Source organism: Phascolarctos cinereus, unplaced genomic scaffold (assembly GCF_003287225.1).
Source record: "Phascolarctos cinereus isolate Bilbo 61053 unplaced genomic scaffold, phaCin_HiC Scaffold_5;HRSCAF=322, whole genome shotgun sequence".
Classification (NCBI taxonomy): Eukaryota; Metazoa; Chordata; class Mammalia; order Diprotodontia; family Phascolarctidae; genus Phascolarctos; species Phascolarctos cinereus.
Window position 1 is genome coordinate 305774976 of NW_027555958.1, and position 16012 is coordinate 305790987.

Sequence of the window (16012 nt, forward strand, 5' to 3'; positions counted from 1 at the left end):
TGGAGGGGAAGGAGCTTGGGAGTATGGAGCTGGTGGTGTTCCCCTCCCTGAGACTCGTCATGGAGTCATGGAGATGTCCAAATTCTAAGCTCTAGTTTTAATTCCAAATCCTTAGCTCCATTTAATCTTTTTGCCACCACTCCCACTGAGCCTCATCTAATTCCCCTCTTTTTTTTTTCCAATTTGTAGATCTGGCTTTGTCTAAAGAGTAGAGAGGTGAAGGAAGTTGGAGAAATTTTTCTTTTTCTTTTTGAAGGATAAATGCTCTTTGGACCCCAAATGTAAGGGGAGAGGGTTGACTCACCTCTTCTCTAATCTGGATTAGGAGCTGTGCATGTTCAATGCCCTACCTTACCTGGAGAGGTATCAGTAGAAATGCTTAGATTAGAGAGAGCAAATGCCTGTGATACCCTCTCCCAAGTCCAACTCCCCCCCAAAACAATTTGCCCTTTTGGGGAGGGAGTAGGAAGAATGGGGATGCTGATAGAAGTAGAATTATCAATTCCGGTGTTGGGGCTGGTGGCTGTTTGGGAAGCCTGTCTTGGGTAGGGCAGGGGAGATGGATGGGGCTGGGGGAGACTAATGGTTTCTCTGCTCTCTGCCCCTGTCATTGGCTTCTCCCCTACCAGAAGCACAATGCAAACCCTACTATTCAGACTACTCGAGGTTTCGTCTCCTCGTCCACCACATGTGTACCAGCCACTACTTGGATCTCTTCATCACTGGTGTCATTGGCCTCAACGTAGTTACTATGGCCATGGAACATTATCAGCAGCCTCAGGCAAGAACTTTCCCCCTCCCACCTATACACACAGCCTATCCCCACCCCTGTCCCCCACATATGGAAGGAACCTCCTCCTCCCTGTCAGATGGCTTATCCATATGGGGAAACATCAGTGTACCATTGTGGGGGGGGGTGTAGGGAGGGATTCCCCTCCAAAATTTTTGACAGATGGGATTTCTGAATCCTATTCAAAGCTGTGATTCCAGTATAATAGAAAAAAGCATCAGGCTTTTTCAGTGTCTCAGTGAGTAGAGGGCTGGGCTGAGAGCCAGAAAGCTGAGTTCAAATCCTGCCTGAGATGCTTATTAGCTGTGTGACCCTGGGCAAGTCACTTACCATGCCTCAGTTTCCCTATCTGTAAAATGGGATAATAATAATAGCACTTACTATATAGAGCTGATGTGAGGACTAAATGAAATAATGTACCTAAAATGCTACATAAATGTTATTATTATTAGATTTAGAGATTTGGATTTAGAGATTTGGGGATTTAGAATTGCATTAAAATCCCACCTCTACTGCTTAGAAACTGTGTGCGCTTGGAAAAGTACTTCCCCCTCTATGGGCCTCAGTTTACCGATTTGTAAAAGGAGAGAGTTAGATCTGATGATCTCGGAGGTCCCTTCCAAAGTTATGTCTTCTAGTCCACAACTATCTGACATACCATGATTGGGTAGGTGGTGGAGGAGTGCTCATCCTAGGATTCATTGACCCACTTTCCCTCTCCCCACCACCTAGACCCACCAACTCTCTGCCACGGTGTCTGGGGAGGTCTGATAAGGAGGCTGTTAGCCCCTCTGACATCAATGACGAGGTCCCCTGCATCTGTTCTCCCTAGATCCTGGATGAGGCTTTGAAGATCTGTAACTACATCTTCACCGTTATCTTTGTCTTGGAGTCTGTTTTCAAACTTGTGGCCTTTGGTTTCCGACGATTCTTCCAGGACAGGTAATTGAGAGTGGAACTACAAGGTGCCTTTGTTTGCCTGTGGGCAATATCTCCAGAGAATTCTTGCCATCCCCAATTACTCTCCTTCTGTAGACAATTTGGACAAATCTGGGGGATACTGGAGCCTCCTACTGCCTTCCTCTCACTGTTGTGGGTAGGGGAGGTGGCCCAAGGGCTGTGAGGAGATTCAAGACACAATGGCAGAATGGAGGGCTGGAGGTGAGGGTCGGGAGAAGGGAGGGAGGAGGTGACAAGAAGGCTCCTAGTGGGATGGAAAGGACATTGGACTGGGGATCAAGAGAACTGGGTTCTAGTCCCTCTTGATGTGGGGGGTTGAGAGCCTCCTCTGGCCCCACCATAGTCAGGTTCATCTAGGCAGCTAGGTGGTGCTGCGAATAGAGCTCTGGAGCTAGAGGCAGAAAGACCCTGAGTTCATATCTTGCCTCAGGCATTTATCAGCCTGGGCATGTCACTTAACCTCTATCTACTTGAGTTTCCTCATCTGTAAAATGAGAATGATAATTAGCACCTACCTCTCAAGGCTGTTGTGAGCATAAATGGGGTAATATTTATAAAGTGTTTTACAACCGTTATAAATACTAGATATTATTAGAAGTAACCTGGTATTATAGAAAGAGAAGTCGGAAGATCTGGATTTCAAATCCCACCTTTGACATTTCCTATCTCTGTGACCCTCAGCAAGTCACTCCTCTGTAAAATGGGGGAGGTGTGGCATAGATGTCCCTCTAATATCCCTGTGAGCTTTTAATCCATGATTGGATGGATTCACAAGAACTTCCATTGAACAGAAGGGGGAAGGAAGGTCCTGCGAGGCTGGATTTCTCTATGGGCACATTCTTCCTGTACCATAGTGTGATGGAGAGAAAATCTAGTTAATAGTAGGCCTTCAACAACAACAACAAAAAAGCTATTATTGAGTACTGAAGGTTGACAGCCCTGGATTCTAGTCCTGTATCTGCCACTGACTAGCTCCTTGTGACCTTAGGTCAGTTCATCTCTTTCCTCCTCTACAAAATGTTGTATATATTTAGTGTCTCTTCCAGCTCTGGCCTTCAGGGTCCAAGAAAATGCCCTTATGCTGCCCGCTCCTCCATCCCGACAAACCCAGCTCTTCCACCTTCTGGGTTCCCTCGGCCCCTACCCCAGAATCCCTCCATCCCCCCAGGGAGACACGTTTCGGGTTTCCAGGTGGAACCAACTAGATCTGGCTATCGTGCTGCTTTCCATCATGGGGATCACTTTGGAGGAGATCGAGGTCAACGCATCGCTGCCCATCAACCCCACCATCATCCGAATTATGAGGGTGCTCCGGATCGCCCGTGGTCAGTGTCTGCCAGAGAGGCTCACCCCCGCTGCACCAGGCACTCTAACATTGTTCCTCCATCCTGCTTTTGGAGACTAACAGAGCTGGGGGCAGGAACGCTTGTACCTTGGAGATGGATTGGGAAATAAGATCCCTTCTGGGATAGAGTCCACCTGCCCAACAAGTGGACCCATTTTTCTTATGTATAATATGAAACTGATTGGAAGGGAGGGGATCTGGGCTGCTTTAGGACCCCTGGTCAGCTCTCAGTCTACTGTACCATTCTCAGTACATCCAGTCTGACCTTTTCCAGCCCATCTCTGCTGAGTAAGAAGGTTGCTGGATTCCTCAGACCTCCCTGTTGCCTTCTCTCTGTGGTGGGTGGGCCCCTTCACAGCCTCACACCTCCACTGGAAGCCCATCAGTCCTGTCCCCCTCCCCCAAGTGACAGTCCAGGCCAGGGATAATGGGGCCTTGAGGTCTTAGGTTGAGAAGGAGGAAGGGAAGGGGCTGTTCATCCTCATCCCATCCCTTTGTTTCCTCAGTGCTGAAGTTGCTGAAGATGGCAGTGGGCATGCGGGCTCTGCTGGATACAGTGATGCAGGCCCTGCCCCAGGTATTGGAGGGGGTTGGGATGGGACAGTCATTTGGGCCCCCAGTGACTCTCCCTTTGTTTGGAAGGCCTAATTCTTCCTCCTGCAATTCATGGAGGAAAGGACAGAGAATCTGGGGGAGTGATGGGGACGGAGAAGGAAAGTTTGGAATTGGACTGAGATATGCATATTCATCTTTGCTTTTTCTTTTTCTCTTTTCCAGGTGGGGAACCTGGGGCTCCTCTTCATGTTACTGTTTTTCATCTTTGCAGCTCTGGGCGTGGAGCTCTTTGGAGACCTGGGTGAGTTGGGGTTGTGTGTGGGGGGTTGTCTGAGGGCAAAGAAGTGGGGGCTGGAGGGTTCTGGCATCTGGCTGACTGAGGGCTCCCCTTTCTCTCTTATCCTCTCCCCTAGAGTGTGATGAAACCCACCCCTGTGAGGGCCTGGGCCGCCATGCCACCTTCAGGAACTTTGGTATGGCCTTCTTGACCCTTTTCCGAGTTTCTACTGGTGACAACTGGAATGGCATCATGAAGGTGGGACCCTCCTTCTCTCCCTGATTCCCCCCTCGAATGTTCCTGGCTCTTCCTGCAGTTGGTCTATCCTCAGAATTTCATTGTAATAGCCTGAGCTAAGTATTGTTAGGAAGTTGAAATGATAGTAAGTAAAATCTTGTAGCATTCTCCCCACCAAAGCACTTTATAATTCGCTTTTGAGAACTCCTTTGTTTACAGGGATAAAATATGCCTCTAAGAGTTTTTTTGTCCTTAAAACACCCCAAAATTCCTCTTTCTGCAGAAAATATAACTTCTTCCATATTCAAGATACCTAATAACTCCTCTCTCCCCAGAACTTCTATAACTTTTTCTATAACTTTTCCATCTTCCTCTGACATCTTATAGCTCCCTTTTTGACCAGGACACCCTACAATTCAATCCATATCCCCAGGACACTCTATAAATTTTTCTTCTCTTCAGATCATCCTATAACTTCCTCCAAGCTCAATAAAGCTTTTTCTGACACCCTATATCTCCCCCTCTCACCAGTATATCCTTTAACTCTACTTTCTCCCTAAGAGGCCCCTTCTTCCATCCCCAAAACACACCCTCCCTTTCCCCAAGACGCCCTATAACTAACTCTCCTTCTCCCTATAATACTCTATAACTTTCTGCCCCCTCAAGAAACCGTATATCTCTCTCCTCCCCAAGATTCCATATAATTTTTTCCTATAACTTTTTCACCTCCATTGCCAGAACACCCTATATCTTCTGCTTCTCCCTGAGATACCCTTAACTCATTTTTGTCCTTGGGACACTCTATAACTCACCTCTGTCCCAGTACACTGTATATACATACATACATACATACAATATATGCATATATATTCTCTTCTCCAGATCACCCTATGACTTCTTCCATTCCCAAGATACTTTATACCTCCTCCCTTTTCCTTGGACATCCTACAACTCTTCCCTCTTTTTTTATACTCTATAGCTGCCCCCTTTTACCAAGATATCCTATAACTCACTCCTAAACCCAGGACGCCTTCTAAATTCTCTTTCTTCTCAACACACCCTCTCTCCTCCAAAACACCCTCTAACCCAATGGTTCTTACCCATATGCTGTGTCAGAGACCCCTCGAGTAATCTGGTAAAGTCTATAGCCCTCTTCTCAGAATAATATTTTTAAACACAAAGGATTATAAAGGAAATTAATTATATTGAAATGTAGTTATCAAAATATTTTAAAAATTCAATTTGTTTTATTTTCCTAATTCTCTCCAAACTTCTCCATTTCTCCCACCCATTGAGAGGACAATTAAAACAAAACCCATATCAAAATATTTTTTTTAATTTCAAGGACTTCCTGAAATCTATCCATGGATTCCAGGTTAAGAACCCCTTCTCTTGCCTAACTCATCCATTTCCCCACTCAGGACACCCTCCGAGATTGTGACCAGGAGTCCACCTGCTACAACACTGTCATCTCTCCCATCTACTTCGTGTCTTTTGTATTGACTGCCCAGTTTGTGCTGGTGAACGTGGTCATCGCAGTCCTGATGAAGCACTTAGAGGAGAGCAACAAAGAGGCCAAGGAAGAGGCAGAGCTGGAGGCTGAGCTGGAGATGGAGATGAAGACTTTGGCCCCACCCCAGCCTCCCATCTCGGGAGACCCCTTCTCCTGGCCCCGGGGAGAGGGAGGGCCTGACAGCCAGCCTGGCAGCCCAAAGCTCAGGGCCCCTCAGGCCTTGCACATCAAAGTGGCTTCTCAACTCTCCTTGGCCCACCCCACGGTAAGGTCCCAGTGGGAAATGAGGGGACTGGAAAGAGGGGGGAGGAGTGAAGACGACCCTGGGGCTGGGGAGGTACTTTATGGAGCAGGCAGAGAATGGGAGGAATAGGAAACCATCAGACCCAGGCTGAAAGCCAGCCATAGGACCCCATTTGAAGACTCACTGCTGCTTTCCTGCCCCCTAGAACCAGGTCCTCACTCTCCTCCCAAAAGATCAAGCCCTCAAGACATAGGCTCCACTGCCTCCCTAAAGGAGAATATGAGAGCTGGAAAGGGCATCACCCCATGGGATAGTGTTGACAGAGATGGGGCTAGAAGGGAGGTTGGGAAGGCACTCTGGTTCCTCACCAGGGCTGCTGCCAACAGCAAAGCTTCATGTCCCTTCCTGTCTCCTTCAAGGGGAACTGTGTCAGTAAAAAAAATTGCCCCTAGCCCTGGGTGGTCCCTAGGTACCTGTGGGATCTGCTTACCAGGCAGCCTGACTGGCCCTGACCTAGAATAGTGATGGTGCTGCTCTCAGCAACTCTGTCTTTGCTATTCAGGGGGCTATGAGAGAGTGCCAGGGGTGACAGTCTCCTTCCGCCTCACCAGGGATGGTGCTTTCTGATAGAAGCAGAGGGTTAGTTTCCTTGCCAGAAATAATAGAACTTCCCCCCACTCCCGTTTTTTTCCTTCCAAGCAAACGTATTTGTTTCCCAGTGCTGATCTGGCCTCTCCTTCCTTGGTTCAGGACTGAGCTTTCTGAAAAGCTTTCTTTGTTTTGTTCCTATCTCCTTTTTTTTTTTATTCCCTTTCATCTCCTTCCCCTCATTTTCTCTCTCCCTCATCCTCTTATTCGTCTCTCTGTACCCACCCTCTCTCCACATCCTCCATTTCTCTCCTTCATCCTCCTTTCTCTATCTCCTCTTCCCTCTCTTCTCTGTATCCTCCGTATACTCCTGCTTTTTTCCACTAATCTTCTCATCTGCATCCCTTTTTTTCATTCTTATCCCCTCTTCTTTCCCTTCTCTCTCCTCATCTTTTCTTTTCTACTCATCTTTTCCCACTCATTTCCCCACCTCCTGCTCATTCCCCTTCTCTTGCCCTTTCTCCATATGTCACTCTCTTCTATCTGCTCTCCCTTTCCTTTCTAACCCTTTCCCCTCCCTCCTCTTCCTTTCCTAACTTCTCCTTGGCACCACTCAGGACAAACAGCTGTTTGACACCATCTCCCTGCTGATCCAGGGGTCTCTGGAGGGGGAGTTGAAATTGATGGATGAGCTGTCCAGCTCTTTGGGCCGGCCCTACACCTTCCCTCCCGCCCCTGGCCAGGGCGACTCCGAACCTCAGGTTACTGTCCCCGTGTTGTGCGCCCTGCCCTGCCAGTCTAGTATTGGAAGGGGATTACTGTGTCCACCACTAATTAAGGTGGCCAGTAAAGAGGGAAACCTTGAGTTACAGTGTAGGTTAGGAAAGTAATCGATATTCTGGCAGTGTTTCCTTGAGCTGGGATGGTCCATTCTAATACAGCAGGAGGCTGAAAAAAACATTAGAGGGATAGAGTTGGAAGGGCAATGGTGGTGGGAGGCTGATGTGGGCATTAGGATAAGAGAGGTGGGTTCAGGCAGATGCTATAACAGGGATTTTTAACCTGGTATCCACAGACCCCAAAGAGGTCCATGGATAGATGTCAGAGTGTCCACGAACCTAGATGGGGAAATGTTCTTTTTTTTTTTACTAACCTCTAACTGACATTTATAATTTCTTACAATTATCTAAAAAACACTATTGTGATAAGGGGTCCATGGGCTTCACTAGACTGCCAAAGGTCTTCATGACCCACAAAAAAGGTTAAGAATCCCTGTGCTAAAAGAGAGAGGTCATTCATGGGAAGGTCTTTAGGGCTCCTTCGGGTAGATCACTGAGGAGGAGAGGAAGAGAGACTGGGCAGAGAGAGGGCATATGGAGGGGAGGAGGTGTCTGGTCAAACACTTGTGGGATGAGGAGGGGAGGTGGAAAGGGCAAAGAGATTTTCTTGGCAGTGCTGACTGACAGGCCTGAGAGTGTGGGAGGGATTTCCACAAAAGGCCCTGGATGGCTGGCCTTGGAACCAGGATTAGGCCAGTATGTATCCACCCAGAATGAGAGGCTGATTCCTCTCCGAGGGTCCTGGCTCCCACAGTCATCCAGGAAAGTGGCTTCTCATTGTGTTCTTGTTTGGGCATGACAGATGCTTCATTTTTCTGATTATTTTAAGCCCAAATTTATCCTCAAAAGAGATCTGGGAGTTGGTAGAGGAGTGGGGGCAGGGAAGAATGAGGCCATGACACTGATCTCTAAGAATATGCGAGATGTGAAACCTGAAATGGATGTTTTCCTATTCCCTTCCTATCCATCACAACTCTTTCATGCCCCTCGGGACTCCCACTATAATTATTCCTCATTCTCTTGCTCTTTCAAGCCCTCATCCTTTCTGCTCTGCTACCTTCTCTCCACCCCTTACTAGGACTCTTCTTCCCTAATCTCTCCCCTTCCCTTTCACACCCTCACAGACCTTGCCATCTCTCTTCCTATAGTGGAGGAATCAGTTCCCTAAACTAGGACAGGAAACATGGCAGATTAGGGTTTGGGGGGGTTCTGGGAGTTCAGAGACTAAGGGAATTAGCTTTAAATCTCCCCCATCCTCTGTTTCCTGTGCTTTCTTCCTTTCCAGCTTCCCTTTGCTTCCCAGCCCAGTCCCTGCTCCAATTAAAGCTACAAGAGCACAGAACCCCAGGTCTCCTCTAGGATGGGGAAGGATAAGAAGCCAGGGCTCATCTGCGCACCATTCTCCCAGTGTTACATCATCAGAATAGAAATAAGGGTGTCAGGGTTTTACTCCAGAAGAGGGAAGCAGCCTGTGGGAGCATCAGGAATGGACTTTAGTGTGATCAATGATGATTTCACTAGGTGGGAACACAAAGCCTGGGAAGACAGGACCCTTAAAGATGTTTGAAATAGGGTGGTGGAAGACTCCAGGTAAAGGAAAGACTGGGGAAGGAAGAGTTAGAGAAAGCCCCTGAACTGAGGCTGCTGATAGGAGCCTAGTCTTCCACGCTTAGATTTCTAGAGCTTAGAGATAGAAGGGTAGACATCATCGTTCCCAAACCTCTCATTTTATGGAAAAAGAAACTGAATGCCAAAGAGGGAAGTGACATGTTCAAAGCAGAGCAAAGGTGGGATCTGAACCCACATCTCATGCTCTTTCCATGATGCCACTCTGTGGAGAGTAAGCCTAGCATGTATACAGACCAGATCTTTGGGGGGAATTGGTAATAGTTCTAACACACCCGGGGGATAACAGTAGGGAAAGTATACAGCTTGTGTGAGTCCATATGTGTGTAGGCACACATCCCAATACCTTTGATGGCTCTGAGAGAGAAGGAGGCCATCCCAAGAGGTTACTGGAGACGGATGACGGCTATGGAAGAAGGCAGGGACAGATTGCGGGATTGAAGGAGTCAGAAGCTGAGGCCTTGACAAACCCTGCCAAGCCTTTTAGATGTAGAGGAAATAATAAGAGCATAGCCAGGCTCTCTGTGGTATCGCCCCCCTCAATTCCCTTTCCATGCCCCACCCCCCTCCATACTGCTGCCTCTGTCTTTAGAGAAAAGGGAGAAAAATAATCTTTCTCTTCCTTTTCTTTACTTCCCTTTCTCTTTTTTTGGTTTCATCTTTCATGACTGTGTCTAAAGCCCTCCCCCGATACATGGTGGCAGGGGGTGGTCTAAGAGTCTGTGGGGATCTTTTTTTATGTGGTTTCCCCGTGCTTTGCTGTTCGAGTTCTGTCGATGTTTGCCCTCAGTCCTTTTGTATATATGGTGACCCTTCAAATTCATTCTCTGATGCTCTGTGTGTGTGTGTGTGTGTGTGTGTGTGTGTGTGTGTGTGTGTGTGTGTTGGGTCAGGAAAGTCTGAGGGATGTCAGTTTGTTGGAGGTGGGGAGAGAGAAGAGGGAGGTTTTTGTTGTTTTTTTTTTTCAGTGTGTTTTGTTAAAAAAAGAAAAAAAGATTTTCTTTTTTCTTCCATTTTTTTTGTCCTGGTTTCTTATGCTTGATCATCTCTCTCCTTGTTTAGATCCCTCTAGCTGAGATGGAGGCTCTGTCTCTGACGTCAGATATTCTGTCTGAACAGTCCTGCTCCTTAGCTCTGACGGATGATTCTTTGCCTGATGACACTCACACACTTTTACTTAGTGTCCTGGAAAGAAATGTACATACATAGTCCTGCTCACTTTCTCCTTTAGCTCTGTGTAGGGCTCTGAATACTGGCACTGGGGCTTTTCCTCTCTCCATCCCCCTAATCCCATCCCCTTCCTCTCAAATCTTCCGGTTATCACTCTTCACCCCAGATACATTAATTCAGTTACAGCTCTTGTGTTTTTGCCAAATTAACATCTCTCACCAGCTCTTCTCCAAAGAGGAGAGAGAGAGAGAGACAAAGATTGAATGTGTGTGACCTTTTCCACAAGGAATACAGGGGAGAGGGGATAGGCATCAACGTATTAACCTGGGTACCTTCCACACCCCTCTTTGGAATCAGCCCTGCCAAGCTGCAGAACTAGGCAGCTGATGAAAGAAATAGTGTGTTCTGGAGACCCTAGACCTCTGCCCTGGGGGTCCAGATTCAGCCCCCTGTATTTGGAGCCCTGCCCAAGCTGTGCCCTCATCCCACTTTCCCTTCTTCTCCATGCCTCCACTCCATCCTTATCGATATTAGACATTCACCACTGTGTAGTGGGGCGGTGCTTTCTCCTCTGCTGTGACCAACATAATTTCTTTCCCCCTTTTGGGAAGGGACCATTCTTGTCTTCTCTGTAACTCTCCATGTCTCTCACCTCCCACCCTAATTTCTGAGGACCTTTCATTGTGTTGCTGATGAATCTTCCAACCTCCCTTGTCTCTCCAGCTCTGTGTGACTCAGAACCTACTCCCCTTTCCCATCCCAGTCATCCCCCGAATCAGGTTTCCCATGGTTGTGGTGCAAAAGAGAGAAGAGGCCTCAGCAGGCCCTTGGGACTTGTTGGGGGAGGGAGGTGAGATGAAGCTAGTTCCCAAATAAACCTTCCTTTTTCCGGTGCAGCCCAGCTGCACCAGCAGAAGTGCCCTGGGCCAGTGCCTACAACCACTGGGAACGTTGCCACTGGTTGGAGGTCCCAAGGGGGCTGTGGGTTATTGGCTTCAGTGGAGCCCAGTGCTGGGGGACTGGGAGCTAAGGATGCAGTCCTGTCCCAGGCTCAGACATCCTCAATCAAAGCCCTGAGTTGTATTCTTGTCAGGTTGCTAAATTGGGAGTGAGGAGAACAAAACCCAGAACTGATGATGGGGCAGAGGAAGGAGACAGACCATAGTTATGTTTCTTGGTCCTGGGGAGCCAGCGTCCATCCTGCCTGGCTTCTGAAGCTGATGACTGACCTAGCATTGGAACTAAAACTAAAGTGCCTTCCTCTTCTCCTGGCCTAGACTCTCACTGGTCTCCCCTTCTCCTGTCCCCAACTCTCCTGCCACCTGCTACCTATTGCTATAACCCTGCTATAACCCACAGAATTGGTAAGGAAGAAGCTCAGGTGGGTGAGAGGTCAGGAACTCAGGTTCTAGTGGACATCTTTTGATACACACACACACACACACACACACACACACACACACACTCTCCTTTGCCATCTGGTGCTATGTATAAAAATGTACTGATGATATAAACTACAAACCTGGGGGCAAAGTTTCCTTCCCACCCTGCCTCCTCCCTGAAAGCTCATTTATCTCACTTTTCTGTCTCTGTATCCCTTATTGTCCCCTTTCCCCAAACCCTCTGACAGTGTGCATGCCCATTGCTCCTATCTGCTGGGGTGGGAATCTGGTTTCCAGCTGCCTAATTGTACCTCGGTGGCCAAAACTGTGCATCTCCTCTTCCTCCCTCTCCTCCCACTTTCTTTTTCAGACTGTGACCCTTCCCCACCCTGAAGAGGCTCTGGCCAGCGGACCCTCTGCCCTCCAACCAAGTCAGCTAACTATCCGGAAGTCAGGGGTCAGCAGGACCCACTCCTTGCCCAATGACAGCTACATGTTCCGAGATGGAGGCTCCTATCAGGGCTTCCTAGGGCAGAGGGCCTGGATGCTCCCCAAATCTCAGTCAGGTAGGAGCTCTGGGGGAATGGAGTGGCCAACTGTGGCCTTCCTAAAGTAATCAATGGACATCAACTCAGGTTCATATTTCAGTCTTGTGCTGGACACCTGGGAGCATAGTAGAACAAAAAGAATGCATGTGGTCCCCAGTCTCAGGAAGCTTCCAAGCCTTTTGGGAAAGAAAGATTACTCTCAGAGAACTCCTGGTTTGCTGGGAGGCCCAGTCCTGGAAGAAGAGTGCTAATCAGGATTTTAAACAAGGTTATGATGGTTTAATAGAAGGAAGTGAGGCAGGGTCTCACAGTTTGGGAGAATAGTAGGACCAGTCCTCTTTGATTGCAGCAATGGAGATGGAAACAGAGAAGGGATGTTAATGGGGGTGAGGGGTGGGGTGGAAAATTCAAGGAAGGTAGATTTCAGGACAGACATTACTGATGCCTCTAACTTTCATAACAACCCTACAGCAGGCTCAACTACTTCCATCCACTCGCAGCCAGTAGATGCCAGAGCCCTCCTACAGCTTCCCAAAGATGGGTCCCACCAGCTCCAGCCCCATGACCTCTCCAACTGGGGCATAATCCCCAAACTTCCCCCACCGGGGTGCTCCCCTTCTGCACAGAGGCAGCTTCGGCGACAGGTGAGGGCAGGACTCCACCTCCCTTTGTCAAGTGGGAAAATGCAAAGGTTTTAGTAGGAGATGTATGTGTGTGTGTGTGTGTGTGTGTGTGTGTGTGTGTGAGAGAGAGAGAGAGAGAGAGAGAGAGAGAGAGAGAGAGAGAGAGAGAGAAAAGAGAGCATTTGGGTCCTTTACAGAGATTGGTCTAGAAATGATGAACAAACTCAGTCAGGAGGGACCTTAGACCAACTCCCTCATTTTACAGATGAGGAAACTGATGCTGATAAGCAGCTTGTACTAAGTACCTTAGGCAGGATTTGAGCCCAGACTTCTCCGACTCCACATGTTTCACTTGTCCTTTTAAAAGTGTGATTTTTACCTTGGGCAAGTCACTAAACTTCCTTGGGCCTCAGTTTCCTCATCTGTAAAATGAAGGGGCTGGACTAGACGGTTTGTGGGGTTTTTAAAATTTTTCGTTTGACAATGCTTGTGCATGCACGTACCCACGTGGAAGTGCCCAAGGAATCTGCATTTGTGTACAGGAGTGAACACAATGGGAAGGAGAGTAGAGCCTCATCTAGACACAAGCTCCCTGTACTTTAACCAGGAGCCTCCGAGGAGATAGTGTGTTGTATCATATTGGAAAGAACATTGGGCTTGGAGTTAGAGGATCCCAGCTACTTAGTTGTGTGACCTTGGACAAATCACTTAATCTTCCCCTGGTCCTCAATTTTCCCAGATGCAAGATGAGGGGTTTGAACTAGATGATCTCTCTGGCCCTTTCTGTCTGGTTCCTGGATCATTCTGTGACCCAAGTTCAAATCCCGGTTTGGCTGCTCATCAATTTGTGTGACCTCATGCAAGTCATTTCCCTTCCTCTGGGTCTCAGTTTCTTTCTTTCTAAACCTTCTCATGCCTACTCCTATAATACTCACATTTAATAGTGCTTTAAGATTTATAAAGCATTTTACCTATATTATCTCATTTGAGCCTCAAAACAACCTTATGAAGTGGGCACTGTAATTATCCATGTTTTACAGATAAGGAAACTGAGCCTGAGAGATGTTAAGTTACTTGCCCAGAGTCACCTAGTACATACAGTAAGCATCTGAGACAAGATTCGTTTGAGGCTCCAAATCATCATTCTGTCCACTGCACCACCTAGAGAAGGAATAGGAGCAACCTTTTGAAACCTCCAGAAACTTTGTCCTTAGCGTTTTATAATTCTAGTTCCAGAACGCTAGAGGGCCCAAGCTAGATCTAATGTTTGTGGGTGGCAGAGGAACCCAGAAGATGGAAGTCGGACTAAAGCAAGGTCGGCCCCCCAACCCCAGCTAGGGCTTTGTAAATGCTGCCGTCCAGCATTCAGGCCCTTATTGTGATTGCGGCCACCGATCTCCATGATTGGGAAGTGAATCAAACCCAAGAATGGTTTTACTTCTTGCATTCCTTACTGGGGAAGAAGGGACAGTGCCCTGCTAAAGGCCTTGTTCCTGCTTCCTTCCCTTTCTCAGGCATGTTTCATAGGCTGACCCCATTTTCTTCCCTTATACCCTCTCTCTTTTTCCCCTCCCCAAACCAGGCAGCAATAAGGGCTGATTCCCTGGACATGCAGGGTTTGGGCAGCAGGGAGGATGTTGTAACTGAGGTGAGTGTACCCCCTACTATGCCTCCCCAAGACACTCCCAGCTGGGGCCGTTCCAGCATCAGAGTCCAGCAACGTCCTCGGAACCAGTGCAAGAAATCCAAGCACATGCCACCAGCCCCTTGTCTGGGCACAGACCCTCTCCAGGACAGGTGCCTACCAGGCCATGAGGCATCGGAGACCTTTAGCTGCCTGGAACTGCATGCCCAACCAAACTGGGGCTCAAGCCCCAGGCCCCAACATCCCCCGAGTCCAAAGGGGGGAGAACATCTGAGGGAGCTGAAGAAATGTTACAGTGCAGAGACACAGGGCCGCCCTCACCAGCCCACCTTGTGGCCAGATGAACAGAGGAGACACTCCATCGCAGTCAGCTCTTTAGACAGCTGTGCCCAGGCCTGCCCAGGCCCTGGTGCCTTGAGCATTGAGGACCAGCAGCTGAGCAGGCCAGGAGTAGGGCCCAAAAGCTGGCCCAAGAAAAAACTGAGCCCTCCTTGCATCTCCATAGACCCACCTGAGAGGCAGGGTTCCCGGCCCTTGCCCAACCCAGGTGTCTGCCTTCGGCGCAGGGCTCCATCCAGTGACTCCAAGGACCCTTTGGCCCCTGACAGCATGGCCATCTCCTCGCCCTCCCCAAAGAAAGACTTACTGATTCTCTCTAGTTTCTCCTCTGATCAGCTAGATCTGGAACCCTGAATCCCCTTCCCCTTCCTCACTGGGCTCCACTGGGTGCCATATCTCTCCTTCTGGGCTATATCCTTGAAAAAGTTCAGTATAAACCAAGGAGGATATCATTTCTATCATCCTAACAGGCATTGGGTAAACAAACAAATACAATTTCCAAAGACAGTTTAAATGCAGCAGTTTGGGGTCATTATGGTGGCTGAGGGGCACCAGACAGAGTGAGGGGCTGGGCCAGGAAGTTCTTCCAGGTGCCCAAGAGTGATTGGGAGAAAGCAATACGTCTGTGCAGAATCTCTATGTATATTCTATTTTATTAAATTAATTGACTCTAGTATTTGTGGAATGTATGACATTTTGTGACTTAAGAGATTTTTGTTTTCCTCTTATTTTATGTGTTTCCTAATATTTCCGAGAAGGCAATTGTCTCTTGGCTATTTTAACTCAGAATAACCAGACTAGTTATAGTCCCTCTTCTTACAAAGCACAAGCTGTGACCGTGAGTGCATTAAGTCCCCAACTGTGTCCCACCTTTGGCAAAGAAAGAGCAATCTATAGGGGAGAGAGAGAGAGAGAGAGGGAGAGACAGAGAGAGACAGAGAGAGAGAGAGAGAGAGAGAGAGAGAGAGAGAGAGAGAGAGAGAGAGAGAGAGAGGAGAGAGGAGAGAGGAGAGAGAGAGGAGAGAGAGGAGAGAGAGAGAGGAGAAGAGAGAGAGAGAGAGAGAGAGAGAGAGAGAGAGAGAGAGAGAGAGAGAGAGAGAGAGAGAGAGAAACAGAGTTTTGGAAACTAATGTAACTGTTTTCTCTTTAACCAAGTCATTGTTTTCTGAAGGGAAAAAAAAGTAATTTGGACAAAGAAGTCATTTTAAAAATGCAGTGGAAACCTTTTAATATATACATATATATATATATATATCCACATATATATAATAAAAATGATTTTCCAAAGTAAAAGTTAATCACATTTCAGAATAAAAGTGGGGGTGGGGAGA

At 47.9% G+C, this 16012-nt stretch overlaps 1 protein-coding gene across 1 annotated transcript in view; it reads left to right on the forward strand.

Moving 5' to 3' along the window:
* Positions 1–15354, forward strand: part of CACNA1G (calcium voltage-gated channel subunit alpha1 G) — a 78633-nt gene extending 63279 nt beyond the window's left edge. The window contains 12 exon segments of the mRNA XM_020972560.2: positions 630–781; positions 1623–1732; positions 2942–3075; positions 3602–3672; positions 3873–3951; positions 4064–4185; positions 5586–5942; positions 7127–7270; positions 10037–10171; positions 11897–12092; positions 12546–12718; positions 14280–15354. Coding sequence (XP_020828219.2) covers positions 630–781; positions 1623–1732; positions 2942–3075; positions 3602–3672; positions 3873–3951; positions 4064–4185; positions 5586–5942; positions 7127–7270; positions 10037–10171; positions 11897–12092; positions 12546–12718; positions 14280–15035 — 2429 coding nt within the window. The 3' untranslated portion in view covers positions 15036–15354.
* Positions 15355–16012: the final 658 nt, after the last annotated feature.